Consider the following 27,801-nt stretch of genomic DNA (forward strand, 5'->3'; position numbering starts at 1 on the left):
CTCTCAAATCAATTAAAACAAAACAAAACGACAGAAGACAGAAACAGGCGCTGCTAATCCTGGCGCATGCCCTCTAGTCCCTGGGGGTGTTTTCACAAAGCTGTCCCAGCACCACGGCCGCCTTATCATCCCTCGCAGATGTGTGTGTGGATTTGTGGCCAAATCGCAACGGTCTGAGCCTTCCTTGGCCCCGTTTCTCTCTGAAGTATGTCTGATGCATGTTTAAACCAGCGGTTCTGTTCACTTCCCTTTTTCCTCGTTGCTTGCTCAAGAGCTTTTCCCCTGAGAATATGTTAGGAATAAGAGGCCAGGCTTGAGAATAACAGTAACCATGAGGTAAAGTGATCCAATCAATCCTTTTTACAAATATATATGTGTTTATTGGTTTCGCAGAGAGGGAGAGATAGAAACATCAGTGATGAGAGAGAACCATTGATTGGCTGCCTCCTGTACACCCCCCGGGGGCAGGTCTTTCTGTGCTGGATGAAACCCGGAAGGAGATTCCGGTCTGGCTTCAGTGTTAACAACCTTCAGGGTGGCAAGTACCTCAGTCCCCACCCCCACCACCACATAGGGAGCAAAGCAGACCACACACCCGCCCGCACCCCATGGGTGAGTCTGCTGTGGCTGTGTCAGAAATGACAACAGGCAGAGCCCACTGTCCCCACAAGGGTGACTCGACACTGCTCCCCACCTCCCTGCCCAGGCCGGGAGCCCTCAGGCATCTGGACCCCCTGCAGTGACTTTTCCCAGCCTGCCCTCCCTGGCCCCAGACACCCCCCCTTTCTCCTCCACCCTTGCAAAAAGCAACCTGCTTCAGTTTGTTTTCCAAGAGGCTTGCATCCCCCCCCACCCTCTTTCCACCCGTGATGGTTACACATTTAAGTTTACTTTGGCAGGAAACGGCACGAGGCCTGCCAACGAACAAAGAACCCTCCGCACCCCTACTCTCAGTGCCGGGGTCCTGAGGCCTCTGCTGGTTCCCAGAGAGCTGAGGAGGCCTGGGGTTGCCTGTGTTTTACCCCCAGATTCCAGGTTGGCAGGTGACATCTCGGAGACACCCCACTGCAACGGTCCTTTCGGGACTGCAAGCCACCGTGCTGGGCGTCAGCTGGGATCTCGGTCCCTTTCTGGCCTCGGTCATGGTGGGTAAACACAGTGCGACTCAGTGGCCAGTGGCCGGCCATTGGCAGGCCTGGATTCCGGACTCTTGGCCTGGCGTCACCTGTTTGGGTAAGACACTGGAGACCTATGAAGAAGGAAAAAACAAATGTCAAAACTGGGAGGCTCTTCCAGCTTTAAGAAAATGTAAGGCCTTGTGGACTCAAGGGTCCCAGGTTCGATTCTGGTCAAGGGCATGTGCCTTAGTTGCAGGCACATCCCCAGCGGGGGGCGTGCAGGAGGCAGCTGATCGAGGTTTCTCTCTCATCGATGTTTCTAACTCTCTATATCTTTCCCTTCCTCTCTGTAAAAAATCAATAAAACATATTTTTTTAAAAAAAGAAAGAAAAGAAAATGTGAGGCCTAAATAATAACAAGGATACTAATTCTACAAATATGAGGATGCTTACGCCCCACCTAGGATGGTGGGCGTGAGCCCTCCCAATAAAAGTTCGCACCTCTGTAAGAAAATTGAAATCAATCATAAAGTTAACTGGATAATGCACTTGCTTTATGTTTTCCCCATGAGCTGCAATCCTAAGCAATGCCACTGATGAAATATTTTTTCTCTGAGAAAATTCTTCGGTTGGCCCAACCACTGCAATTGTCAGTTTTTGTTGTTGTTTTAATCACCTATGTCACTGTGAACTAGACATTTTTCTTACTTATATTGTATACGTAGTATTGCATTCCACATAAAAAGGAATTCAGAGACACATGTTTTGCAGAGTAAAATGTCTATCAGTTTTGTAATTATTCAAGGTCCCTTTGGGGAAAGTTTGTGTTTCTGACCTAAATGAACACAGTGGATTGGGGATAAAAATGAGATAAAAATGACGGGTCTGGATTGTAAAAACAAAGAAACAAATAGGAGTTGCTTCAACCCCATGTGACTTTTCAAGTTTCTGTTTGTGCCTACAACATGGAACCACGAAGCACAGTGGGACCTACAAGAAATGGTAGCATTGCGTGGTAAGTGCAAAATTTAGTTCTTCTGTGAAATGTGTTTCTGAACTTAACTGCCCGAAGTAATACCTTTGGTTGGGGGAAATTTTTAGTCCACACACGAAATATCCGACTTTATCTGCAAAGAGAAATATTTTGTTAAGTCCAAATTTTAGACAAAAATATTTTACTAAATTTTCAATGTCATTAACGTTGAAAATTCTTTTTAAAACGTGAGAGACCGAATCCAGAAAGCCATCATTGTGACCGATCTTTCGCAGGTAACTACTGAAAATAATTTTGACCTATTGGGGGGTGGCGGTCCCACGACCCCTTTCCCGCCCCGACAGGTAGGGAGAGGGGGGGGCCCGCTGGGGGAAGGGGACCTAGTGACGGCGATGGGGACCACAGATGAGATTGGGCCACAGCGGGACACACCGAAAACGGACCCAGCGCGAAGCCACCATTCGGCTCGGGTCCGAATGTGGGGGTGGGGCGGGGTGGGCACGCGCGTCGGGTTCTCGGCGCCACCGTGGCCCCGCCCCCTCCGCGCGCCCGCAGAGGGACGCTAGCGGGTGGGGGCGGGACCCTCAGCTTTTAGCCCAATCCTCGGCGTGATCTCACCCTCTCTCTCGGCGTTCGCCAATCAGAAGCCGAGAGGGGCGTGCGTGCCTTGTTTCCCGGCGGCCCCGCCCCCTCGCGCGGCCGCGTTCCCGACGGCGTAGGGGGCGTGGCCTTTCTGCGGCGCCTATAAAAGCGGGCGGCTGCGGAGGCGCCATTTTGCGAACGGCGAGCAGCGGCGGCGACGCGGGAGAGGCGCAGCGGAGGTTTTCCTGGTTTCGGACCCCAGCGGCCGGATGGTGAAATCCTCCCTGCAGCGGATCCTCAACAGCCACTGTTTCGCCAGAGAGAAGGAAGGAAATAAACCTAGCGCCACCGTCCACGCCAGTCGCACCATGCCTCTCATCAGTCTGCACAGCCGCGGAGGCCACAGCAGTGAGAGGTGAGCGCCCCTCCCCTGCCCGAAGCTTCCAGAAGCGTCGCCGCGCAAGCTCGCGGGTGGCGGCCGCGGGGCGCCACGGAAGTCCCGGGAGCTCGAGACCCGCCCCTTTGTCGAGGCCACAATCGCGGTGGGGGGGCGGGTTCTGGTCTGGATGGGGGCGGGGCGGGCGGAGGGACCCGTCCGGGGTCTCGGCCTAGCAGGCGATCCGGGGCACGGGGGCACCTGGTTGGGTTTGGGGGACAGCGGAAATACGAAATCGGGTTTGGGAGAGGGTCGCGGGGAAAGATTTGGGGGGCGGGTTGGTTCGAGGCCGAGTCGGGCCCACGAGCCCCATGAATCTGCACTTTGCGGGCGCGGCCATTAGCGGTGACGGGGGGGGGGAAGGTCTTGAGCGCTCCGACGGTGGGGAAACTCAAACAAGCGGGGTCCCCCGCCAGGTGCCCCGTCGTGGCCGCCCTAGTGACCCCCATTTTTTGGCCCCAAAGCGTATGGATCCGGGCGCGCCAGGCCCCCGAGGGCAGGCAGAGCGAGGCTGCGCCACGTAGGCGGCGCCGGAGGCTTTTCTCGGGGTGGCTCCGAACCGCCCCGCCGCGGGGACACGGCCCTGGCCTCCTGGCCGCCCCTCGTTAGAGAGGTTTTGGTTGAACGTAGTTGTGCCCATTTCCAGCGGGCGCGGGTCCGATATTAAGCCTTCTACTTGTCGTTGGCAAGATCGTAGACATCCACCTCCGGGGCGCCATTGGCCCCTCAGCGGGGGGATCCTGGGCCGAGAAGCGGACGGGCAGGCGTTTGAGGGGCCCCGGATGGGAGCCGTGCAAAATGGAGGCGACTTTGGGACTTGTTTACACTGCGCAGCAAATGGCTGCTGGCGCTCCCGACTGCGTGATTGTGAAAATCTCCCCGGGGCGCAGGGCCGCTCTGCCGAGATGACGCAATCCGCGGCCGGCGGGAGGGGCGCCGCCTGCCCGGCGCTGGAACTACGAAATGCTGCGGGCTTCGTGAGAATGCGCCAGCGTTTCCGATTTTTGCTACAGACTGCAAAATAGAAAAGGGGGAAAGCTGAAGTGGCCAGAGTGAGAAGTGGGAAGTAAAACTTGATGGGGTGGTAGGATTGGGTTAGTAAGACTTTGTCGTTGTCTTGAGATAACTCAAGGACGAAAAAGAGCACCAAGTGAAATTGTGGGCTGAAAACCCGCACAAGCATGGCCCACGAAGGCCCAATTAAGTAACCGCTTGTTTCTCTGATATCAGGGTAGGGGGGTGGGTAGAGCTTTTGAGCTGCCCTGACTGGCGGCTGTTGATTTTGACCCCTTGACTGGTGTAAGCATGGGATTGGGGAGGGCGATCCTGGGTGGGCACCACTCTAGTTGGGACTCTGGAATGCCTTGGCCTTCGGCTTGGTCTGGCTGAAGCTCAGGGTCCTGTCAGTAAAGGCCAAACCCTAACCAGCCTGTTTTCCCTCAGTTCCAGGGTCTCCCTTAACTGCTGTAGTAACCTGGGTCCAGGGCCTCAGTGGTGCTCCTGATGTCCCTCACCCACCCCTGAAGATCCCAGGTGGGCGAGGGAATAGTCAGAGGGATCACAATCTTTCAGCTAATTTATTTTACTCTGTAAGTATCTTGGTCTCGGGCTCCTCCAACCTTGGGGAGGGGGTTGGGCTGGGCTGGGCTGGGTTGGGCTGGCCTGGCCACGCCACACCACACCACACCACACCACATCTGCAGCCCCCGCTTCTGCACAGTGGCGATTTCTTACACACCTGCTGTGTGCTAGGAATTTTTGGATTCTCAGAATGCAAGATGCAGCCCAGGCCCTTACTGAGCCATAAGTAGCCCTTGGTGAACTGTTTTCGCCTCAGCCTGGGGCTCCCGCCCTGACCTTGGCTTGAGCCACCTCCCCTAGAGGGCTGGGAGGCCCTGCATGTGGAAGGCATCTTTGCAGGGGGCTGGTGACGGGGTGATTTGGTGCTTTTCTGGGTTTTCCAAATTGTGGCATTGAGGAGGAAGATTGACCACTCAGTCTGTGAGGGTTGATGTCTAAGGTTTGAATTTGGTTCTTTCCTTTCACAGGATAATAGGCTGAATGTAACAGAGGAACTAACGTCTAATAACAAGACGAGAATTCTCAACGTCCAGACCAGGCTCACAGATGCCAAACATATTAACTGGAGAGCAGTGCTGAGCAGCAGCTGCCTCTACATTGAGATCCCAGGCGGAGCTCTGCCAGAGGGGAGCAAAGACAGGTGAGGGCCGGCCTGGCGAGTCCTCTCCTAGGGGAGGAGGGAAGCCAGAGTCTAGAGTTGGGCCGACCATCCTTTTTTGAGTAGTGGTCTAGCAGTTCTCGGGAGATTCTCCACGGGGAACACTGGGGCATATTTGTGGACATCCGGTTGTCACATCTGGGGGGGGGCCCTTAGGGTTGATCCTGGCATTGAGGGGATGGGATCAAGGATGCTCAACCTCCCACACAGAGAATGGCCCAGTTCCAGTGCCTCTAGGTCTGTACCTGGAAGTTGTGCTCCCCATAAGTCAAGTCCGTTAAGAGAAGTGGGAGGTGCAGGCTGGGCCCTTAGGAGGGGCACATGAGGTTGGACAGATCCTGACACTTGCACTTCAGCTTTGCAGTTCTTCTCGAGTTTGCAGAGGAGCAGCTGCATGCTGACCATGTCTTCATTTGCTTCCACAAGAACCGTGATGACAGAGGTAGGTGGCCACCCATCACCAGCTGCTCTTGCAGGGATAAAAGGAGAAGGCACCCACTCCCCTGGCCCTGGGGAGGAGGCCTGTGGCCTAAGGTCTTGTTGTCTAACCTTGGTCATGCTGTTCACGGGGCCCAAATGAGCATCCTCAGTCTGTGTCCCCCCCAATATTGCTGAGCCCCTTGAAGGCTGTCAGGGGCCATCTCTGGAGGTGGGCGGGCCCAGAGCCCAGGTTGCTGGAGGCCAGCGGGCTCAGATGCAGTTTTCTCCCACAGCCGCTCTGCTCCGTACCTTCAGCTTTATGGGCTTTGAGATTGTGAGACCGGGGCACCCCCTTGTCCCCAAGAGACCCGACGCTTGCTTCATGGCCTACACATTTGAGAGAGAGTCTTCTGAGGAGGATGAGTAGCAGCTGCACCACCTGCGCCCTCACCTTTGCCACCACTGACAGATCATCGCAGATGTAGCCCCTTGTGTGTCTCGCTTCATGCTGGTGGTGTGACCAATGGCTGCCCTGGGTGCAAATGCCAGGCCTGCTCCCCTCTTCTGGGTTTTGTCCGCATGTTGTAATTGTGCAAATAAATGCTCACTCCAAATTAGCGGTATATTTCTTGAAGTTTAATATTGTGTTTGTGATACTGAAGTATTTGCTTTAATTCTAAATAAAAGTTTATATTTTACTTTTTTATTGCTGGTTTAAGGTGATACAGATTATCCTTGTACTTCAAGCAGGAGTTTTCTTATTTGAAGCTTTGGAAACAGTTTTAGGTCCTAACTTGGAAAGATAGGTATTAATCGACCCTTCTATTGCTTTGAAAAAATCTGAATAAAAATGATTACATCTAAGACCTGTCTGGGCTCAGTGGTGTTAACTTGGCCTGGAGGGAGGGGCCTCAGTTACCTGGTGTGGCCTGGGGCTGTTTGCAAGTATGTGATGGATGCATTCTGAGTGGATTAACCGGGAAACAGGCTCGGGGGCGAAGCCAATGGCTTAGTCTCACATCTGGCCACAATCTGGTTCTATGGGATGAGCTTCTCGGTTTAGGTCCGTGGCAGATTTCAGGGTCCTGGGGCCCCATTTTGCCATCTCCTCAGCCAGGCAGCTCTGGATGACAGTCTGCCCTCCCTCACCCACATCTTGTGCCTTCAGATCCCCTGTCCTGCCCTTCCCTGGGGTGGCCAGGGCTGGAGGCTGGCTAGCTTCCACTTATCCTAAATGGCCTCACCTCTGCCTGAAGCTGTGGGCCTGCAGGGGACTTAACGGGGGCAGTATGGATGTGTGTGGATGGCCCACCCTGTTGCCCCTTGGCGGGCTGCAATGCCATACTGGAATAGCACTGCTAGGGAACACTGCTCCTGTAGTTGGGGGAGGGGAGCTAAAGTCCCAAGATTGGCAGTATCTTAGTGCCACCTGCTGGCTGCATCTGGACATTGCCTGGAGATTCATATCCAGGCCTTGTCTGGGAAACAGGCTGCAAAGGGGGACATTTTTGACAGGAGGAAAAGTGCTGGCAGACTGGTGGGATAGGATATTCAGCTACCTGAGTGATGATGGAGCCAGTCTCCAAAGGTTTGGAGGTACAGAGCTGGTCATACCTAGGGGTTAGGAAGTTAGAAACATCTCCAGGATCACCATGTTAGGGAGGAGGAGTAAGGAGGCATGACTGGAGGCCTAGGCAGAGCCATGGGACCCCTCAGGGCTCCTGTGTCCATTATCAGAGGCATAAACTGAGTCCCCATTCACTCCCTTATGTCCCCTGATGAGTTGCAGGCCAGTTTATCAGCCTGTGCTGGCACTGAAAGGAGTGTCCATGCTCTGCTGTTGTGGAGACCATGATCATCAGAACCCAGCACTGGCTTCTGGAAGGTGTGGGGAGGAGATCCACACACATTGATGGACGGGGTGTTCACACTGGGAAGAGGGGCAGGTGGCCCTGGCATCAGAAAGCCTCACTAGCCCTGGCCGTTAGCCCTCACTCCTGGAAGGGGGCACCTGCCTTCTTGGGGTGGACATGGGCCTAAGTTCCCAACAGAGGAAAGGGGCAGGCATTGGAGGTGGAGTGCACTAGCGTTCTGGAAGGGGGCATCGGCCCTCTGTGAAGGCAATGCCACCAGCCCCAGCCCTGAAAGGAGTGCCTACCTTCTGCAGAGGCCCTGGAACAAGCATGTCACTCGGAGGGTCAGTCCCGCAGCAGTGCCAGTGAGGCCTTCATGGCCTCTGCCAGGTAGTCACAGCTCAGCTAGTCCTTCAGGTTCAGCTCCTCTGCACCAGCAGCCTGCTCCACTAGGTGCAGGGCCAGCAGAGCATGGCACACCCGCAGCCAGGGCCCAGCAGTGCTCTGTGGCCACACAGCTCCGGCCATGGTGCCCAGAGCAGCGTCTGGGCCGCTAGGTGTTGTCAAGGGCACAGGGCCGAGCAGACAGCCCAGCGGCAGTTCCTGGGCACCCAGAGCATCAGGCACAGGGCCCTGGAGTCCGAGCAGTCACATGGCCTCCCAGCAGCAAGTTTTCCGCCGCGGCACTGCTAAGAATGTGCCCAGGCCTCGAGGTGCTCAGCAGCAGCAGGGGCAAGGCTTAGGCGAAGTCTGAGGGCCTCTGTGCTCCCACGGGACTGCTCCTCACAGGCAGTGCACCCTCAGGCACCAGACCGCAGCCTCTAGAGGCTGAAGTGCAGGGGCCCTGAGCCTGCTGCTTCCACTCCGGCTTTGGGTGGAAGGCAGCCTGCATGCCTCCAGAAGCAGGGTTAAGTGTTAAATTGGATGCTAGTCACCAGGATTATTTTAAGGAAAACGACATCAGACAGGATGGCAGGTAGGGGTTAAACTCTCCAGCCTACCAAAGCGCAGGTCCCTTACCATGTGGTAAAGTGTGAGGTGACAGCTAAGGTGTCAGAGCTGGGCTGACCAGTAGAAATACCACACAGGCTATGATATTTAAAATTGTCCAGTGACCACATTTTAAAAAAGTGAAAAATAACAGGTGAAAATAATTTTCATAATATATTTTATTTAAGCCAATGTATCCAAAATGGTATCTATCATTCAAGAGGTCATCAGTAAAAAATATTGAGATGCTTTATATTACTACTAGAGGCCTGATGCATGACTTTCATGCACTGGGGTGCACTAGCGTTCTGGAAGGGGGCATCGGCCCTCTGTGAAGGCAATGCCACCAGCCCCAGCCCTGAAAGGAGTGCCTACCTTCTGCAGAGGCCCTGGAACAAGCATGTCACTCGGAGGGGGTAAGGGAGAATGAGGGGTCCCTCAGCCCAGCCTGTGCCCTCTTTCAGTCCAGGACCCCTTGGGGTGTGTCTGCCTGCCAGCTTAGGCCCGGCTCCCTCTGGGCCTAAGCTGGCAGGCAGACATCCCCAGAGGGGTCCTTTACACTGCCACAGGCTAGAGAGGCATAAGCCTGTCTTCTGGCCGAGTGGTGCTCCCCCTATGGGAGCACACTGACCACCAACCACCAGAGCAGCTCCTGCATTGAGTGTCTGCCCCCTAGTGGTCAGTACATGTCATAACGACCAGTCATTTCGCCATTTGGTCGATTTGCATATTAGCCTTTTATTATATAGGACTAGAGGCCCAGTGCATGATATTCGTGCACTTGGAGGGGGGAGTATCTCAGCCCGGACTGCACCCTCTCACAGTCTGGGAGCAGCCCCCAGGGGATGTCCTACTGATAGATTAGGCCCATCCCCAGAGGACATCCTTCGCGCTGCCACAGAGGTGGGAGAGGCTCCCGCCATAGCTACTGTGCTGGCCAGCCATGAGCCCAGTTTCTAGCTGAGCGGTGCTCCCCCTGTGGGAGCACACTGACCATTAGGGGACAGCTCCTGCATTGAGCATCTGCCCCCTGGTGCTCAGTGCATGACATAGTGACCGGTCATTGTGCTGTTAGGCGAATTTGCATATTAACCTTTTATTATATAGGATCATTTTTGACATTAAGTGTTCAAGATCATGCATATATTTGACACTCAGAACATATTTCAGCTGGGAGCAGCCCCACTGAATGTATGCATGGCAGCGGCTGCAGTACTGGATAGCAAAGCTCTTTAAGAGATCAAAGAACATCAGGTCTGGGGATTACATTAGAATCACCTTGGGGGGTTTGTGTCTAAAATTACAGGTGTTACCGAGACCGGTTTTGCTCAATGGATAGAGCGTCGACTTGGGGACTGAAGAGTCTCGGGTTCGATTCCGGTCAAGGACATATACCTTGGTTGCCGGCATATCCCCAGTAGGGGGTGTGCAAGAGGCAGCTGATCGATGACTCTCTCTCATCGATGTTTCTAGCTCTCTATCTCTTTCCCTTCTTCTCTGTACAAAATCAATAAAATATATTTAAAAAATAAATAAATAAAAATAAAAAATGAAACAAAAATTTTATAAAAATAAATAAATAAATAAATAAAATTACAGGTGTTGTAGAGGACTCAGGAGGTATACATTTAAAAAATAAAAAGTCCCTTGCCGAGACTGGTTTGGCTCAATGGATAGAGCGTCGGCTTGGGGACTGAAAGGTCCTGGGTTCGATTCCGGTCAAGGGCATGTACCTTGGTTGCAGGCACATCCCCAGTAGGGGGTGTGCAAGAGGCAGCTGGTCGATGACTCTCTCTCTCATCGATGTTTCTAGCTCTCTATCTCTCTCCCTTCCTCTCTGTACAAAATCAATAAAATATATTTAAAAAAAATATAAAAAAAAATAAAAAATAAAAAGTCCCATATGAGCCTAACCAGTGGTCAAAGACAACAGGGGTGGGGGCATGCGTGGAGAGGGGTGTGGGATGGGAATGGGGGAATGAGGACAAATATGCGGTACCTTAATAAAGAAGTTTAGCCGAAACCGGTTTGGCTCAGTGGATAGAGCGTCGGCCTGCGGACTGAAAGGTCCCAGGTTCGATTCCGGTCAAGGGCATGTACCTTGGTTGAGGGCACATCTCCAGTGGGGGGTGTGCAGGAGGCAGCTGGTTGATGTTTCTCTCTCATCAACGTTTCTAACTCTTTATCCCTCTCAATTCCTCTCTGTGTAAAATCAATAAAAATATATATTTTTTTAAAAAGAAGTTTAAACAAAAATAAAAAAATAAATAAAAAATAAAGTTCCCAGGGCCTCTGAGTGGAGTCAGAATTGAGCTATTCACTAAAGAACTCAGTCAATAAAAACTCTCTCCATACTTCAGTCTGCAAAATGGGCCCATAACACACGCCCCCACCCCTGCCTAAGAAGACCCTGAGCTGCCCATGGACAGGGCTCCCAGCCCAGCCCCAGCCTCAGGTGCCCCCACAATGTGAATGAGAGTCAAACAAGCAATGACAAGACTGGCCAGCCTGTCCCCCTGCAGGGCTGCCCCCCAGGACCCGAGTCGGGAGCCAAGCACGCATAGCACAGAATCCCTCCAGGTGCCAGGCCTCTGGTGGTGGAGGGACAGGCTCAGCTCAGTCCTGGAGAAGAGCTTCCTCTTCTGTGGGACCATCTGAGAGACCCCAGTGTTTGGGCCTCCATCCCCACCCCCTAATTATTCCAGGATCTTCAGACCGGGATTGTGCTTTGGGCAGGTGCTGCTCTCTTGGGGCCTGACTCTGTTCTGACTTGCTATGTGACTTTCAGCAAATTCGCACCTCTCTGTGTGCAACAAAGAGAAGTATTCCCTCTCCCTTAGCCACACTAGCTAGATTTTTCTTTAAAAAAACTGAGCCTGCCTCGCCAGTTTGGCTCAGTGAACAGAGCATCACCTGCGGACTGAAGGACCCTGGGTTCAATTCAGGTCAAGGGCACATGCCTCGGTTGCAGGCTCCATCCCAGTAGGGGCGTGCAGGAGGCAGCCAATAGCTGCAGGAAGCAGCCAGCCTTATCTCTCTCATCACTGATGTTTCTATATCGTTCTCCCTCTCCCTTCCTCTCTGAAATAAATAAAAAATACATTTAAAAATAATAAAAAATTTGAGCCCGGCCCTGGCTGGGTGGCTCAGTTGGTTGGAATGTTGCACCAAAAGGTTGGGGGTTTGATCCCTGGTCAGGGCGTGCACAGGAGGCAACCAATCGATGTTTTTCTCTCACATCAATGTTTCTCTTTCTCTCTTTCTCATCCTACCTTTTTCTCTCTAAAATTAATAAATATATCCTCGAGTGAGTATTAAAAAATGGAATCATCTGGGTCCTGGCAGTAGTGGGTGCACTGCTGAGTTGGGTGAGGAATCGACAAGATCAAAGCTGAAGGAGGTACAGAGAGATGGAAGGATCTTTTTTTAAAAAAATATTTTTTAATATATAAAAATGGGGTTTATTTTACACAGCCCTTTGAGATATAACACCACGGAGTCACTATTCAGTTATATATTTATATGAAAATTCGTATTTTGCAAAACACATATATTTATCTCCAGGAATTAGTTGCCTTTGTTATGTAAGTGCCTGTCTTGTTCTCTATTCACATTGTGAACTCTGTGGGAAGAGGCCCTGGCTTATACTTCTGCATCCATTATTGAAAAACCAAGAACACTGAATAATTGAAATCTCTCTTCTCAAAAAGAAAAAAAAAAAAATGAATCATCTGACTTCCCTTCCCCCCAGCCCCACCTCAGGAATAAGCCAGGATTCAGAAAACCCTGACTCTTGTACCTGGTTTGAACTAGGGACTCAGTAGACCCCATGCTTGGGGAAACTGAGGCACACGAGGCAATCGTTTCGCCTACTTTTGCTGCAGGAGGAATAGGAAAAAGGAGGCCCAGGCCCCCACTTTCTGGCTTCTTTGAAATCGGGCCCGGAGGAGTCAGTCCAGAGCCCCTGACATGTGCCTGTTTTGCTTCTGTCTCCTGCAGGGCAGGACAGAAACCTTTTCCCACGCTCAGATGGGGAACGGCGGCCCAGAGGGGAACGCTGGGGTGGCCAGTGAGAGGCTGCTCTTGGCCGTGGCTTCTGCTGACTGCTCTGAGTTGGTGGTCCAGCCCCTTCCAGAAGGAGCACAGGCTTTCAGAGGCCAGCAGAGCTGGAGCCCTGACACGGGGCTCTGGGCCTCAGTTTCTCCATCTGTCAGGTGGAGGTCTGAGTGAGAATGTAATGTGTATTAGTATTCTATCTAGCACTCGGGCTGCCTGCCTCTCCCCAGGGGCAGGGGAAAGGTGACGGGCCTCTGTCAGAGGAGATCCGCCCCCAGGCCCTGGGGGAGAAAGCCACCAGCCCCAGAGGCTCAGTGGGGCAGGGTGGACTGCACCTCACTTCTCCTTTCTCCCCCGCTGCTGGCTCTGCCCCCGGATGAAGCATGGAGTTCCCCGACAGCAAGGTCCCACCTGCCCCTCTCGGCACCTGCCTCTCCCTAGCTGGAGACTCTGGGCAAATGCCCTCCAACCTCTGACTCTGCCCCCTGTAGGTGGGACCCTAGCAGGATCCAGCTCCCGGGGTCATCATCAGCGGGAAAGGAGTTCACACAGGGGAACAGCCCTGCAAACAGCAAGGTGCCCCCGAGGTCCGACCTCCAGCTTCGCACCATTGGTTCTCTCCCACAAATGCCCCAGGATGCAGGGTCAGGCAGCTCCCCCTGGGGACGTCTGCAGCCCCTTATTCCTCACCCATTATTTCTGCCCCGACTCCTCTTGTAAAAATATTAAAAACCTGAGGTTTGAGCACACACACACACCCTGAGGTTTGTTATTAAATCGGTTTATTTTTTAATGATTCCCCAAATACAGCAGGGTGGGTGGGAGGTTGGGGGGTGTCTTGGTTCATGTTGGGACGGGGGGGGGGGGGGCGGGCAGAGGGGCTGGGAGGTCCCACTCTGTGAGATGTTCTGTAAGTCCTAACACTGCCAAGAACATACCCCCGCTCTTCTTGATGATGCTAAAGGCACTTGGATGTCATTTTGAAAGGCTCCCAGGGTTGTCATGGCAACCAAGGTCAGGAGAGTGCTCAGGGAAAAAACGAGTCGGCTCTGCCCACGTGGAGTGGGGTCTGCAGCTGCTGGACACCCCCTTGGCCCTCACGCACAAGCGGTGTTAGGGTGGAGTCCGCACCCTGGCTGGCCACGACCAGCCACCCACCACCCCACCGTGCAGGCCTGTGCACGCAGTGGGCGGAGGGAGGACTGGGGCCCTGGCATTCCCAGCCACAGCCAGAGAGAACAGCCATGTCCCCTCTGAGTTCCGGCTGAATCCTCTGCTCAGTACCTCCAGGGTCGGCCTGGCTTTCTCTCTGGCTCATCTCAGAAGATCCGGAGGGACCCAGGATTGAAGCCACCATCAGGCCTGTCCCCGGGCCCGGCCTCCATCTGCAGCGGTGGGCTTTACAGGTCCGCAGTCACCGACCGCGATGACACAGCGGGGGGGACACAGCAGGCTTTCGGCCTTCCTACAGGGTCCTCACCCTCTCAGCTCCTTTCTGACAGGTCAGTCCCCACAACGTTCCCTGTGCCCCTTTCCCCAGCGATGCCGTAACTGTGGTCTGGCTGAGGTAGACAGTGTGGGCAAGACCCCGCCTGGGGGGGGGCAGGGCCACGGCCAGCCCCTGCCTGGTGTCTGAGTACGTCTGCGGCACCTCCGCTCCTGCTTGCTGACCCTCAGCGATGGAGACACTCCCCGAAGAGCATGGGGCAGTGGCCTGGAGGAAACTCTTCGCCTGAGCCACCGCCTGCCTACGACTCTACTCTGTGGACCTCGAGTTGCAGAGACCAAGGTGCTTCTGTCACCTTCTCTCAACAAACCGGCCCAGGCCTCCCTGCAGCCTGACCCCCTGTCCAGGCCTGCTCCCCACTGCTGCCCTGCAATGCACAGAACAGGGACCCCGAGAGCCGCTCACATTCTCTGCTCTCACTCCCCAGGTGAGCAGGGGACACGGGATTGGCTCAGGATTGGAGGTCACACCCCGGAAGCTATGCTCCATGCCCGGGACCAGGAAGATGCCCCTCTGGCCTGGTGTGCGCTCAGTTACCCAATGGCGGCTCTGAGGGTGGTGGAGGAACCTGGTGAGATGGCTTCTCCTAGAGGCAGCCTGCCCTGCTGGGCCCGTGGGTCCTGGTGGAGGGGAGTCGGGGGCAAAGAAGGGGCCAGCATGTCTGGGATCACCTAGCGTGCTGGGCACCCTCAGGGTGAGCCTGACCAGCTTAACAAGACCTCAGCCCAGCCCCCAAGAGACCCCCGAGTTGGCCAGCTGGGAGGGAGCTGGCTGTGTCCCAGGTGTGAACTGGCTGTGTCCCAGGTGTGAGCTGGCTGTGACTCAGGTGTGAGCCGGGTGTATGCCAACTGTGGGCTGCTGGTCCCAGATGTGCGTTGTGCGCTCACAAGAGACCTGGGTGCCCGCGGTGAGCTCTGGAGCCGGGGCACCTGCTGGGTGCCCGGTGTGGGTGTTCCACTTTAGAACGTGTGTCTCACTGTGTCCCGGGCGTGAAGATGTGTGCTGGGGGTGAGGGGGGTGTCCAGGTGTGAACAGTGTAGGCTTCTGTGCGCCCTCCACGCGTCCTGAGTATAGACCATCTCCCCAGGTGTGAGCTGTCGGGGGGCTGGGAGCAGCAGCGGTGTGCCTCCGGGTGGGTGGGAACTGTGAGCAGTGAGGACCCTAGGAGTCCGAGGCTCCCCTCTCCCCTTCCCCCATGCAGCTCAGTGACCACGCAGGGCCAGGAAGACAGGGGAAACCTTAGAAAATGCTGGAGAAACTCTGCAAAAGACACACCCTGATGCAAAAGGTCCTGTGGTGGGGTCTCTACAAAAAACAGGGGAGTGCCGCCAGCCGGCAGCCTGCAGCCGCTCCTCCGGGGAATGCATATGTGTCACCATCGGACAGGCCGGCCAGGGGGGCTGGTGGGGGCAGAGCCCCCCCCCCCCCGGACCCCTCAGATCATCTTCATGTTGAACTTGCGGGAGCTGCCCTGGCCGGCGCCGGGGGCCGGGCCGTCCACCTTGCGGAAGGAGTACTCCACCGAGAAGTTGTTCTTGTGCTGCCCGCGGCCGCGGCTCCACACGAAGAGCAGCAGGAAGCAGAAGAGGACGACGCCCAGGAAGGTGATGCAGCCCATGGCGGTGGACACCAGGATGGTGGTGAGGTCCAGCGGGAAGCGCGCGGCCGCCGCCAGCGTCTCGTTGCGGCCGTCGCCGCCCGGGCCCAGGGTCCGGTTGGCGGCGGGCTCGGGCCGCACGGCCAGCGTGGCGAAGTAGGTGTCGTTGCCGCCCGCGTTGCTGGCCACGCACGTGTAGGTGCCGCTGTCCTGCGGCCGCGCGCCGCGGATCTCCAGCGTGCCCCCGGGCAGCACGCGCGCGCGGCCGGTGCTGGCGCGGGTGACGGCGCGGTGCGCGGGGGTCACCCAGGCCACGGAGGGCGCCGGCTCGCCCTCGGCGCGGCACTGGAAGCGCACGTCGTCGCCCGCGGCCGCCGTGACGCGCTGCAGCCGCCGCTCGCGGATGGTGGGCTTGCGGCACACGAAGACCTCGAAGAGCGCCGAGTCCGGCAGGTGGCGCAGCGCGTCGCCGCGCGCCTCGGCGGGGCTGGCGCAGGCCGGCAGCCGCCCGTCGAAGTTGAGCGTCTTGCGGCGCTGCACGATCCACAGCAGGCGGCAGTCGCAGGCCAGCGGGTTCCCGTCCACGCGCAGCGTCTCCAGCGTGTTGACCGAGTGGAAGGTGCTCTCCTCCAGCGTGGACAGCAGGTTGTCGGAGAGGTTGAGCAGCCGGATCTGGCGCAGCCCCAGGAAGGCCTGCGGCTCCACCACGGCCAGCAGGGCGCCCGCCAGGTGCAGCTCGCGCAGGCGCACCAGGTCCCGGAAGGAGCCGCGCGGCACGGTGCGGATGGGGTTGTGCGACAGGTCGAGGCAGGTGAGGTGGGCCTGGTGGCGCAGCGCCGCGGCCGGCACGGCCGTGATGTTGGTGTGCGTGACGGACAGCGAGGTGAGGTTGAGGCCGCGCAGGCTGCCCGCGGCCACCTCCTCCAGCAGCGGCCAGTGGTCGATCTCCAGGTGCAGCAGGCCCGGCAGGCGGCGGAAGTTCTGGTCCTCCAGCGCCGCGATGGCCAGGTGGCGCAGCCGCAGCGCGCCCAGGCCGCGCAGGTAGCCCAGCGCCTCCCCGGACAGCGCCGTGAGGTTGCAGCGCTCCAGCGTCAGCTCCTCCAGCGCCAGCAGCCCCGCGAAGGCGCGGCGCGAGATGAACACCAGGTCGTTGTCGCCCACCTCCAGGCGGCGGAGGCTGCGCAGGTCCTGGAACGTGTAGTCCAGGAGGATGACCAGCTTGTTCTCGCTCAGGTCCAGCAGCGTGAGGTTGTCCAGGCGCGCGAACGCGCCGGGCGGCAGGAGCTTGAGCAGGTTGCCGCGCAGGCGCAGCACGCGCAGGCGCGGCAGGCCGGCGAAGGCGCCGGGCTCCACGTGCGCGATCACGTTCTCGCTCAGGTCCAGCTCCTCCAGCAGCGGCAGCGCGGCCAGGTCCCCGGGGTTCAGGCAGCGGAGGCGGTTGCGGCTGAGCTCCAGCAGGCGCGTGTCGGCCGGGATGCCGTCGGGCACGGCGGTGAGGCGGCGCCGGGCGCAGGCCACCGTGCGCGTCTGCGCGGCGCACTCGCAGCGGGCCGGGCAGCCCCCCGCCGGGGGCGGCGCCGCGGGCAGGAGCAGGAGCTGCAGGCTCAGGACGCACAGCCAGCAGGTCATGGTGTGGAGCCTGGGGAGCCGCGGCCTAGGGACCCGCCACCATCTTCGTGGGCACCTGGGAGTGGGGGCAGCGTTAGCACCGGAGTCTGGCCTCCCTGCCCCGTCCCCAGGAGCGCCCACGGGTGGCATGTATCTCCTGGGGGACCCGCAATCCCACACCTGGTTCCAGCACACACAACCTCACATAAACCCATACACCCATGTTGACAGCAGCAGCATTCTGCTAGCCAAAATGTGGCAACAGCCCTGACCAGTTTGGCTTAGTGGATTGAGCATCGGCCTGCAGACTGAAGGGTCCCAGGTTTGATTCCCGTCAAGAGCATGTACCTTGGTTGCCGCACATCCCCAGTAGGGAGTGTTCAGGAGGCAGCTGATCGATGTTTCTCTCTCATTGATGTTTCTCTTTCCCTCTCCTTTTTTCTCTGTAAAAATATCAATAAAATATATATTTTTTAAAATGTGGCAACAACGCAAATGCCCAAATATGGGTGAACGGATAAGCACAATGCAGTCCATCCACACACTGGAGTATCACTCAGCCAGGAAAAGGACGGAAGCAGCACTGACATTCATTACAACACCACGAACCTTGAAAACACGATGCTCAGTGAGAGGAGCCGGACACACAAGGCCACACTGTGTGTGAGTCCATTTAGGTGAAATGTCCGGGACAGGCACACTCCAGAGACAGGAAGTAGATGCAAGGCTGCCAGGGGCTGGGAATGGGGGTGGGAGTTTTTTTGGGGTGATGGAATGTTCTGGAATTTGGTGGTGGTGGTGGTTGCACAATTTTGTAAATATTCTAAAACCACGGATTGTGCACCTTAAATGGGTAAATTTTATGTTTTGTGAACTTTTCTCAGTTTAAAAAATTACAAAGGAAAGCATTTATTGAGCTGGAGAAGAATCATGTAAATATAATGGAAACATTTTGGTGCCACCCCTCCATTCCCACGCCCATTTATTATTATTATTATTATTATTTTATATATTTTATTGATTTTGTACAGAGAGGAAGGGAGAGATAGAGAACTAGAAACATCAATGAGTCATAGATCAGATGCCTCTTGCACGCCCCCTACTGGGGATGTGCCCGCAACCAAGGTACATGCCCTTGACTGGAATCGAACCCGGGACCCTTCAGTCTGCAAGCTGACACTCTATCCACTGAGCCAAACCGGTTTCGGCCCACCCCCATTTATTGAGTACTTGGTATAAAGTGAGCTCTGAGCAGAGGTAGATCCTGCCCTCTGGGGCTCGCATTGGTGGGGTGGGGACATAGATGGTCTACGTGTCCCCCTTCCCAGCCCCCAGAGTTTTTACCAGGTCTCCCACCTATGCTGTCCTCCCTCTGCTACCTGTCTGCATGAGCCCAACCATCAGATGTTTTCCGATGGTGTTAGGCGACCCTGCTAGCGGTTTGCCTAATGTAAACCAAAATGTTTACGTTATATTTGCATGATTCTTCTCCAGTTCAATAAATGCTTTGTAATTTTTTAAACTGAGAAAAATTCACAGATTGGGAACAGCTGCTGCAGAGCCTAAGATCATTGGAAAACACAGAAATTTACATTGCGATTCATAACAGTAGCAAAATCACAGTTATGAAGTAGCAACGAAAATAATGTTGTGGTTGGGGGTCACCACAGCAGGAGGAACCATGTTAAAGGGCCGGCGTTAGGAAGGCTGAGAGCCACTGCTCTCGGGTGTCTTAATCTTAGAGCCCAAAGTGTGCTGAGACGTGGCGCCTGCTTGATGAACATCAACACTCAGTACTTTTTAATGGAAATAGTTTGATCAAAACTCCGTCACAGAGTTTTGAGACCCATTCAGACAAAGTTCCCTAAGAAAGAAACACCCACAGGTAACGAGACCAGAGGAGGCACGGACAGAGGCTGTGAGGGGAAGCAGCACAGATGGACGAGCACGGGGACCGGGGCCGGTGAAAGGGCCTGGAAAGGTGACGTGAGCTGGGACCCTGTACTGGGTAGAAAAGGGTCCCCTCCCAAGAGACATGTCCCAGTCCTGACCCCGGGGCCTGTGAGTGTGGCCTCTTTTGGAAGCAGAGTCTTTGTGCAGACACACTCAGAGGGAGTAGAGCCACGGGAAGACGGAGGCAGAGCAGGAGTGAAGGGGCGGGGAGAGAGCTCCTGTAGCTGAGAATGTGTCACCCCACGAGGACATCGAGGGACCCCTGGTCGACAGGGGTCAGAGGTCTCGGGGGGTCAGAGGTCTCGGGAAGTCAGAGGTCTCAGGCGCCTGTCCCCAGCTGGGGGACATCGCAGGGAGACTGAGGGAAAGGAGCTCGCGCTGGCTGGTTGTGCTCGCTCACTGCCATTGTCCTAATCCCAACCGGCATCGCGAGGCACACACCGTCTCCCCAAGGCAAGCCTCCCTGCGAGGGTGCTTTTCTGGGTCACCCTCTCCCCGGAAAGCACACGGTGGGCTGTGGCCCAGGTGGGGACAAGAGCCAGAACGGATGGTTCCCTGTTCAGCCGCCCGTCTCATGCCTCCGGCAGCTTCCTACCTTAAGCTTGTCCCTGGCTCTGAGGTCAGCCCCAGCTCCCTGCCGGGCCGCTCCCTTGCCCGGGAATGGGGGACGGGACCTCAGCAGCCCGCTCTGGAGGGAGTGACCCCTCCCTGGCTGGGTCCCAAGGTGTTAAAGGGCTGACTTTTTCAACTCTCCCCGCCCCCCCCCCATACAGACTCCTTGGGGGGCTGAGCTGCCTGCTATGTTCTTTCTGTGGGGGAGAATTTCACACCCCTAGAATGAAATTCAGAGTCTTTCCCAGGGCCCACCGGCCTTGCACAACCTGCCCCCTCCCCCTGTCTTCCTGCCCTCACCTCCTCCCTCTCTACCCCTCACTGATGCTGCTCCAGCCACACCGGCCGTCTCATCGTTCCTCCAACATGCCAGGCACCCTCCTGCCTCAGGACCTTTGCATATGCTGCGCCAAACACCTTCCCTGCAAGGTTCTCTCCCTGACCTTATTTTGGTCTCACCCCCAATGCCACTGGTTGTTTTTTGTACTAATGTCCCCACCTTAGTCTTCCTGAAATGCTATTTAAACCCTAATTTGCCCTAGCCAGTTTGGCTCAGTGGCTAGAGGGCTGGCCCTCGGGCTGAAGGGTCCCTCCAGGTTTGATTCTGGTCAAGGGCACATGCCTCAGCTGCAGGCTCAATCCCCAGCCCTGGGTGGGAAGCATGTGGGAGGCAACCAATCGATGTGTCTCTCTTAAGTCGATATTCCTCTCTCTCTCTCTCTCTCTCTCTCTTTCCCTTTCTCCTTCCCTCCCTCCCTCCCTCCCTCCCTTCCACTTTCTCTAAAAATCAGTGGGAAAATATCCTTAGGTGAGGCTTAACAAAATATAAGTAAACCCTCGTTTGATGCATCATCACCACCGTTATGGCGAACACTTGTCTAGTTTTCACCGTGTGCCAGCCTGGGGCGTATTGTGCCCTTTAATTCCCACACGCGCTTGGGAGGGGCTGCTGTCACCCCCACTTTCTGACAGGAACCCTGAAACTCAAAGCACTTGCGTCACCGGCTCAGGTTCACACAGCCCATCGGAGGTGGCCGGGGGACGTCTCAGGGCCAAGCGGTGATAACACTCGCTAATTTTTTTATTTTTATTTTTTTACAGCACCAGGACAAGGTCCTGGCAGCTCAGCCAGCTACAATTTGAAACACACTTCTGTGTTTGCTGGACCGATTTTTATCTTCCCCTCCCAGAGATACTGCAATGCCAGTGCCAGCTCAGCCCTCCAGCCGACAGGCAGGTACCAAGGGCCCCGGCGGGTCCCAGGTGCCGGGGACACGGAGCCCAGGGGACAAAGAGGTCAACACCGGGGAGCTGGGCCGTCAGGCAGCCTCTCCCGCCTGAGTGCGCACGTGGGGAGGGAGAAATCCAGGAAAAGGCGATGGCTGGTGTCGAGGGATTGCCGTGATCTAATTATCTGCAAGAGGGATGTTCGTGCAGAGGCTCGGCGGAGGGAGGGAGCCAAGCAGATGGCGGCAGCAAGGACAGTCCGCGGAGGGCGCGGCAGAGGACAGGCCGGGAGTGCGGCCGAGCGGCTCAGGCTGGGGCGGAGGGGCGGCCGCCGCCGCCAGAGAGACGAAAAGGAACTTGGCAAACAAGTTGGAAAGAATAATAATAATAATAATAAAAAAAAAGTTGCCATAGCCTGAGGCTGAAGGACACAGGAAGGAAGGAAGTACTCGAGGGACGGAAGGTCGGGACAGCGAGGGCCCCGCTCAGGGAGACAGTCAGAGAGGCCGGCGGACAGGAGGCCTCGTCCTAACGGGCTGTGTGGCCTCGGGTGAGAAACACACCCTCTCTGGACCTGGCCTGTCAGAGGAAACAAGAGCCCTCGGGGAGCTGGAGCTCGGCTCTATGATTACTGCCCGGATGAGAGGACAGCTGGTCCCCGGGCCAGGGGGGGCACTCACGCTGTGACCCAGTTTGTCAACTCTAACCTCAGCCTCAGGCGCGGCCCTGTCATCTCCTCTGCGGGCGAGGGGTGCAGGCCGGGGACTGGAAGCTGGCCCAGAGCTCCCGATGCTCCCCCTAAGGTTCTGCCCCCCCCACCTTGAGGGAATGCCTGGTTCTGGAGGACAGTGGGGACTCCATTCTGCCTGCGGGACCCCCGTTCCCTCCCTTTCCCAGACGCTGGCCAGGCCTGAACGTGGGAGAACGTGCAGGAGGATGGTCTCGGGAGCACCGTGTGGGGCTGCAGCCAGGATGCCCGCTGCCCCCAGGCCCTGCCGCTTGCAGACATCACAGGGCTGGGCACCCCAAGTGAGCAAGGGGCCTTCTCGGGGTCCCTCCCTGTCCCTCGCCCTGCAGGGCTGGGTCTCCCAGAGGGGAGAAGAGCAGGGCTCCCATTTCCCGATCAGGATCCGACCTGGATTCCGGTCCTGGTCTGTGGGGTTGAGTTTTTAGGGGCCTCCACAGCCCTCCCTCCCCAGAGATCTGCCACCCACCTGGGGCCTCTCCTCCCTCCTCCCATGACTAAATACCACCATTTGCTGATGACTCTTTTGTCCCTTTCTTTCTTTCTTTCTTTCCTTTTTTATTTTTTAGAGAGAGAAAAAACATTGATTTATTGTTCCACGTATTTGTGCATTCATTGGTTGGTTCTTGTATGTGCCATGGGCAGGGATCAAACCCACCACCTTGGTGTATCAGGATGACACTAACCAACTGAGCTTCCTGGCCAGGCAGCCATGGCTGATGACGTTTGATTTGTGTCTCGGCCACCACGTCTCCCCCGAGCTCCAGCCTCAGGATCCAGTCACATCCCTGGCCTCTCCCAGGAGGCCCCGTAGCATCCCAACCTCAGCCCAAGGACAGTATGATCCCGGCTCCCCCTCTCTCTCCCACGGGACGGTGTCACCGAAAGTCCTCTCTCACACGCCCAGCCAGCCTGTCACAGGTCTCCAGGTGCCATCAGCTCCACCTTCCACTCATCCCACAGCCCCCACCCCCCCCCACCAGCTGCCCCACCTGCAGCACAGGCTCCAGCTCACACCCAGCACTCAGCAGCTGTTCTGCCCTCTGCCTCAGAATGGGCCTGCGGTGTGTGAGGGTCTTTCCCCTACAGCACCGCTGACGTGGGGGCCAGGCATTCTCTGTAGGGGGCGTGTTGGGCACTATGTGGTATTGAGCAGATACCCTGGTTCCCTCCCACACTCGGGGTCTCCGCTCCTTCTGTCCCAAGCTCTGAGCACAGTGGCATCCCATAATGGGGTGCCTTTCAAATACTCAACTCAAAAATGGTTCTCTCTCATCATGGATGTTTCTATCTCTCCCTCTCCCTTCCTCTCTGAAGTAAATACAAATATACAGCATCTGCTGAAGTGAGGGGACCCCCCTAGGGAGAGGCCCCCAAATCTGCCCATCACCGCAGGACCCGGGAAACAGACCCCTCCTCTCCTCCGAGCCCGCTGTCCTGCACCACTGAGCCACGGCGCGCTCAGCACCGGGGAGGCAGCTGTGGCTGAGTGTCTGCGCACCACCCCTCGGACCCCAGCCCCTTCCCCCCACCCCCTCTATTCTGAACGAACTTCCCCCTCCCACGCCACCTGGGTTACCGCCTCCTCTCCCGCCCAGGCCGGGGGATGCCGGAGACCCTTTGGGCGAAGCCAAACAGGGCGGAGGCAGCAGGGAGCCTACAGGGCGGGCCAGCGGGTGTGTGTGTGTGTGTGTGTGTGTGTGTGTGAATAGATGCTGGGAACGTGGCAGCTCTGTCCCCAGGGCACCCTCTCCCCTCTCTCTGTCCTCCCCCCGCCCAATCCCCACCGCAACCCCCCCCACCCCCGCCCCTGCCACACCCGGGGCAGAGGAGCAGGGGGAGAACTGTGCGGCAGGCCCGGGAACACCCTCATCCAAACTCCAGGCTTGGGAGACGGGGCCCGCCAAGGCCTGTTTTTGGGGACACGCTGCCAACGCCCCCCCCCCCCCGGCCTGGCCATCCTGTGTCCCAGATCTGCGCTCTCATCCATGATAATTCATTAAGCCCGAATTACCCTCCTCCGCCGTCAGTCCCTGTTAACCCTCGGAGGCCCGGGGGCCTCCAGACCCACTTTCCTCGCCAGCCTGTGGGAGGGAGGAGGCTGCCGACCGACCGCTCTCTGCAGGCGAGGCCCCCATGTTCACTGGTTGTTCGCCCACCAGCCCTGCCCTGAGCGTGGGAATCGTGGAGAGCATTTGGAGAAAAGGAGACTGAGGGTCAGAGGGGCCCCTGGCATAACTCCGCTGGAGGGTCAACATTGGAGCCTGGGTCTCAGGCCAGCTCCTTCCCACTGAACCCCAGAGCCCGGCCAGAGAGTGCAGGGCGGTGGGCTTGCTCCTGAGGCCGGGGGTTGCCACCCGGGGCAAGCTTTGTCTGGAGAGTTCGCTTCCTGGTGACGGGGTGGTGACTCAGGGGCGCCCGGGAATGACAGCGCTGTGGGATGAGGAGTCAAGCGGCTGCCTCCGATCTGCTCTTTATTCCCACTCAGCAAGGCACCTTCAGATCCCGGGCTCAGTCTGGGGGCGGCCGGGAGCAGCCGCCCCCATTCTACAGACGAGCACACTGAGGCTGAGCAGGTGCAGGCTGGGCTGCTGTGCTGGCGACAGTGGTGATATCAGCCCCGTTAACGGAGCGTCCCGCGGAGGGCAGCGCAGGCCGGGGCGTGCCGCTGGCCGTTGGTCTCCGCTCGTGTGGGGTGAAGCCAGTGCTCACGCTCCTCTGACAACGGGAGCTCGGAGCTCGGAGGGGGCTGCTCTTTGCCAGAAGTCCCCGCTAGGACAGGGACCAGAGCAGCAGGAGGGGGAGGGCTGATTAACCCTTCTGCACCCCATCCCGGCTGGTGCTCCTTCCTGTCACCCCACAGCATCCAGATGGAGTGTGAGCGCTGGGTCTGTGGGGGAGCCAGCTCAGATCCTGCCTCACATGCTGATGCTTGGAGGCCATGGGCCCCAGCCCACCTGGTGCAGGCTCCAGACAAAGACCGCCCCCTGCCCATGGCACACCTGGCTCCCAGGCCACATCCACAGGGAGACCCGTGTCCTCCACCTCCGGGCACTCACTCACCGCAGCCTTCCCTCCCGCCTCCACACAGCCCTCCGGGTCGCTCCGGGACTCAGCCCTGCTGGCCCCGCTGGCTCCATCATCAAATCCCAGAAGGTCGGTCCCCCTTCCCACCTCCCCCTTTTGCCAGAAGCAAGAGGTTCTCCACCTTCTCTGTGCACACACGAATGCACCAGGGGGCGCCTGTGAAAAATGCAGGTTCTGGTTTCTCAGAACTGGGGGGGCTAGGGGACGTGAGCCTTTAGTTCCCGGGGAACAGGTTGACAAAAGCAGTGTTAAGGTGCTCTGCCAAGGAAGGGCTGGGTCTGCTCTGGTGCCCAGATCAAGGCACGAGGTGCCCTCCCCCCCAACTTGTTGAATGGGGCTCAGTGGCCTCCGCCAGCCAGACCCCAGAGGCCAGGCTTCAGGGGACGGAGACAAGTCTCCCGTCATCCTTGGTGCAGTTTGGACACTAGCCCATAGCGCAAGGGGCTCAGCCTCGCACCCCCAAATCCTCCCAACAGGCTGGGCTGTTCTCCAGGCCCAAGGATGGAGCAGGTCCCCAGATGCCCCTTCACCTTCCTGGCAGCTCGGCACCCGCCCGCCCACCCGCTGGACCAGCCCCTGGCGCGAGATGGACCGGAGCAGCAGGACTGACGCCTCCATCCGGATCGTCCCTGTTCCCTAAGCCGGCGGGCGCCCCTTCTCCCCCCAGGGAGGGGGTACGTTCTGCCGGGCGTCCTCCCTGCCCCAAGGAGACGCCCACCCGGCTCCCCGTTCCTCTGCGCCCCCGGGGAGCGGCGGGGGGAGCCCTGGCGTGGGGAGTGGCCCCCAAAGTTTCCGGGGGAGCGCGGGGGCCTGGCGAGGGGCGATGTGCCCGGGAGGAGAGCGCCCCCCGGGCAGGAAGGGGGGCCGCGGGCGGGGGCGGAGTGGGGTCGCGGGGCCCCGCGCGCGGCCACTCACCTGGGCGGCTCCGCCGCGGACGAGGCGCGGGCTGCGGCACCGGGGCCGTTGGAGCCGAGACGAGCAGCCGCCGCTGCTGCCGCCGCCGCCGCCTCCGGGGCCGCCGTGCGCGCGCCCGCCGCCGCCTCCCGGTGCGGGGCGCGCGGCTGTGCACGCGGCCTGCGCGCTCCTGTGGGCGCCCGGCGGCAGGGGCAGGGGCCGGGGGCGCGCGGGGACTCGTGCGCGCAGGTGCCGGGCCGAGCATCAGGTGTCACGGGAGGGCCTGGGAACCACGACCAGGAATCAATGAATGAATGAATGAATGGGCCTCAGAGTGCTCCCTGCCTGTGTTGGGGCGCGTCCGAGGACCCCTGTGGCCATGGCGAGGCTGAGGGGCAGGAAACGCAGGACCCTAATCTGTGCCCTTCTGGGACCCAACCCCCTCTTCGATGCCCCCAGTCCGGGCCTTCGCCACCTGGCACCTGGCACTTGCCCCAGCCTCTCGCAGACTCAGGACAGAGCTCCAGGCTCATTCCCCACGGGCTGCCCGGAGGAAGCGTAACCACAGCCTCTAGAACCGACTCTGGCTCCCTGTGGCCCTCGGGATCTCACCTAAGCTCTATCCTGCCTGCCTCCCTCCCTCCCTCCCTCCCCTTGTTCTGGCCCCGGAGCAGATGCTCTTTGCTCTTCCTCAGACAGGCACGCTCCCTCCAGGCTCAGAGCCTCTGCAGCCGCGTGCCCTCGGCCTGGCTGCCATGCCTTTCCCCCGGCCTTCTTGGCCCGTTCGTAATAACGTGTGTTTGTCTGACTAATGGGGCTTTTTCGCCGTCGAATCCTCACCAGGCCTGTGCAGTGTGAGGGCACTCAGGCTGTTTGCGGGAGGAGAGTCTTGCTTTTACACACGGTGAGCGGTGTGGAGGGCCCCATGCTTGGGACCTCACGCCGGGAGGGGGCCTGCCGGCCTCGGCCGAAGGGCGTCCTGTTGGAGCAGACAGAATCATGGAGCATCGGGGTGACGGGTCCCTATGCCTGACTCTCAGGCCGGGAGAGTCGGCTCCCAGGCAGAGAGGAGCGAGGGCAGAAATCGGACCGGGAGTGGGTGTCCTGACCCTCTAGGCTGGGGCTGCCTAGCTCTGGCCAGGAGTGAGTGCTGCGCTGTTCGGGGCTCACTCTGTGGGGTCAGGCAGGGGAGGCGGGATGTTCCTGCAGGGGGTGGGGGTCATGGGGGCAGAGGACAGAGGGTGGCGGGCATCCCCCATCATGCTAATAACCCCAGTTGCCATGGCTAAGCGCTTACTGTGTGCTGGTCTCCATTCTCAACAGAGGCCCTCAGCTCCTCACCGCCACAGAGAAGGACATCGCGGCTCAGAGATGCCATTGACCCACGGGAGAGGTCAGGGCGGGCCTGGCTGCCCTGAGGGCTGAGGGCATGTAACCTTGCACTGTCTCTCCCTCCCCCCCTCCCGCTGGCCCTCCCTGACCACTGCGTCCTTCCAGCTGCTCTGGTGGTGGCCTGGCATCAGCTCAGCCACCTGTGACTGGAGCAGGCTCTGTTCCCAGACTGTCTCCTTGGCCCGAGGCCCAGAAACTGCATCCCAGGAGGCCACCAGCCAGACCCCCCTCAGGCTGAGGTAGGAGGTTCCCTCCCTGGCCCCCGGGCCCCCAGAAGTGCAGAAAGAGGACCTGAGCACCCCGCCCCCAGGGAGCCCCACCCCCGAGACCAGCCCAGGTTCCTGCACAGAGAAGTCACTGCTGGGACAAGCCATGTGACCTGGGACAGACTCTCCTCTGAGCTCTCCTCTCTTCCTCCCGATGCCTGCCTCTCAAGGAAAGCTTATTGAGCCTACTGTGTGCCAGGAGAGAGGGATGCTGGGAGGGAACAG

The 27,801-nt window shown here is 58.0% G+C and overlaps 2 protein-coding genes and 1 long non-coding RNA gene across 4 annotated transcripts; 1 reads left to right on the top strand and 2 right to left on the bottom strand.

Annotated features, from left to right (window-relative positions):
- Nucleotides 1-602: 602 nt before the first annotated feature.
- On the bottom strand, nucleotides 603-2,846 carry LOC311622686. The gene is made up of 3 exons (XR_014795015.1): nucleotides 2,731-2,846; nucleotides 2,197-2,245; nucleotides 603-1,249 (listed from the first exon to the last, which is right to left on the bottom strand). It is a non-coding gene; the product is annotated as an uncharacterized lncRNA (long non-coding RNA).
- Nucleotides 2,847-2,862: 16 nt separating this feature from the next.
- On the top strand, nucleotides 2,863-6,653 carry OAZ1 (ornithine decarboxylase antizyme 1). Its single transcript, XM_084883929.1, is given in 6 exon segments — nucleotides 2,863-3,109; nucleotides 4,574-4,631; nucleotides 4,633-4,719; nucleotides 5,179-5,351; nucleotides 5,726-5,811; nucleotides 6,083-6,653. Coding segments are annotated over 6 exon segments (684 nt in total). The 5' UTR covers nucleotides 2,863-2,963; the 3' UTR covers nucleotides 6,217-6,653.
- Nucleotides 6,654-15,496: 8,843 nt separating this feature from the next.
- Nucleotides 15,497-26,050, bottom strand: LINGO3 (leucine rich repeat and Ig domain containing 3). Of its 2 annotated transcripts, none has more exons than XM_084884346.1 (2): nucleotides 25,940-26,050; nucleotides 15,497-17,476 (listed from the first exon to the last, which is right to left on the bottom strand). In XM_084884346.1, the coding sequence occupies exon 2, from the start codon at nucleotides 17,419-17,421 to the stop codon at nucleotides 15,631-15,633; it is 1,791 nt and encodes a 596-aa protein (XP_084740472.1). In that variant the 5' UTR covers nucleotides 17,422-17,476; nucleotides 25,940-26,050; the 3' UTR covers nucleotides 15,497-15,630. The 2 variants fall into 2 exon arrangements, with proteins under 2 accessions (XP_084740472.1, XP_084740471.1); XM_084884345.1 differs by having other exon boundaries at nucleotides 15,497-17,843; nucleotides 25,940-25,978.
- Nucleotides 26,051-27,801: the final 1,751 nt, after the last annotated feature.

This window comes from Pipistrellus hanaki, assembly GCF_964339955.1.
Source record: "Pipistrellus hanaki genome assembly, chromosome: 5".
NCBI lineage: Eukaryota > Metazoa > Chordata > Mammalia > Chiroptera > Vespertilionidae > Pipistrellus > Pipistrellus hanaki.

Bases quoted from the DNA above. Each gene is read 5' to 3' on its own strand.
- LINGO3 (XM_084884345.1), bottom strand. From the start codon at position 17,550: ATGCCACCCGTGGGCGCTCCTGGGGACGGGGCAGGGAGGCCAGACTCC.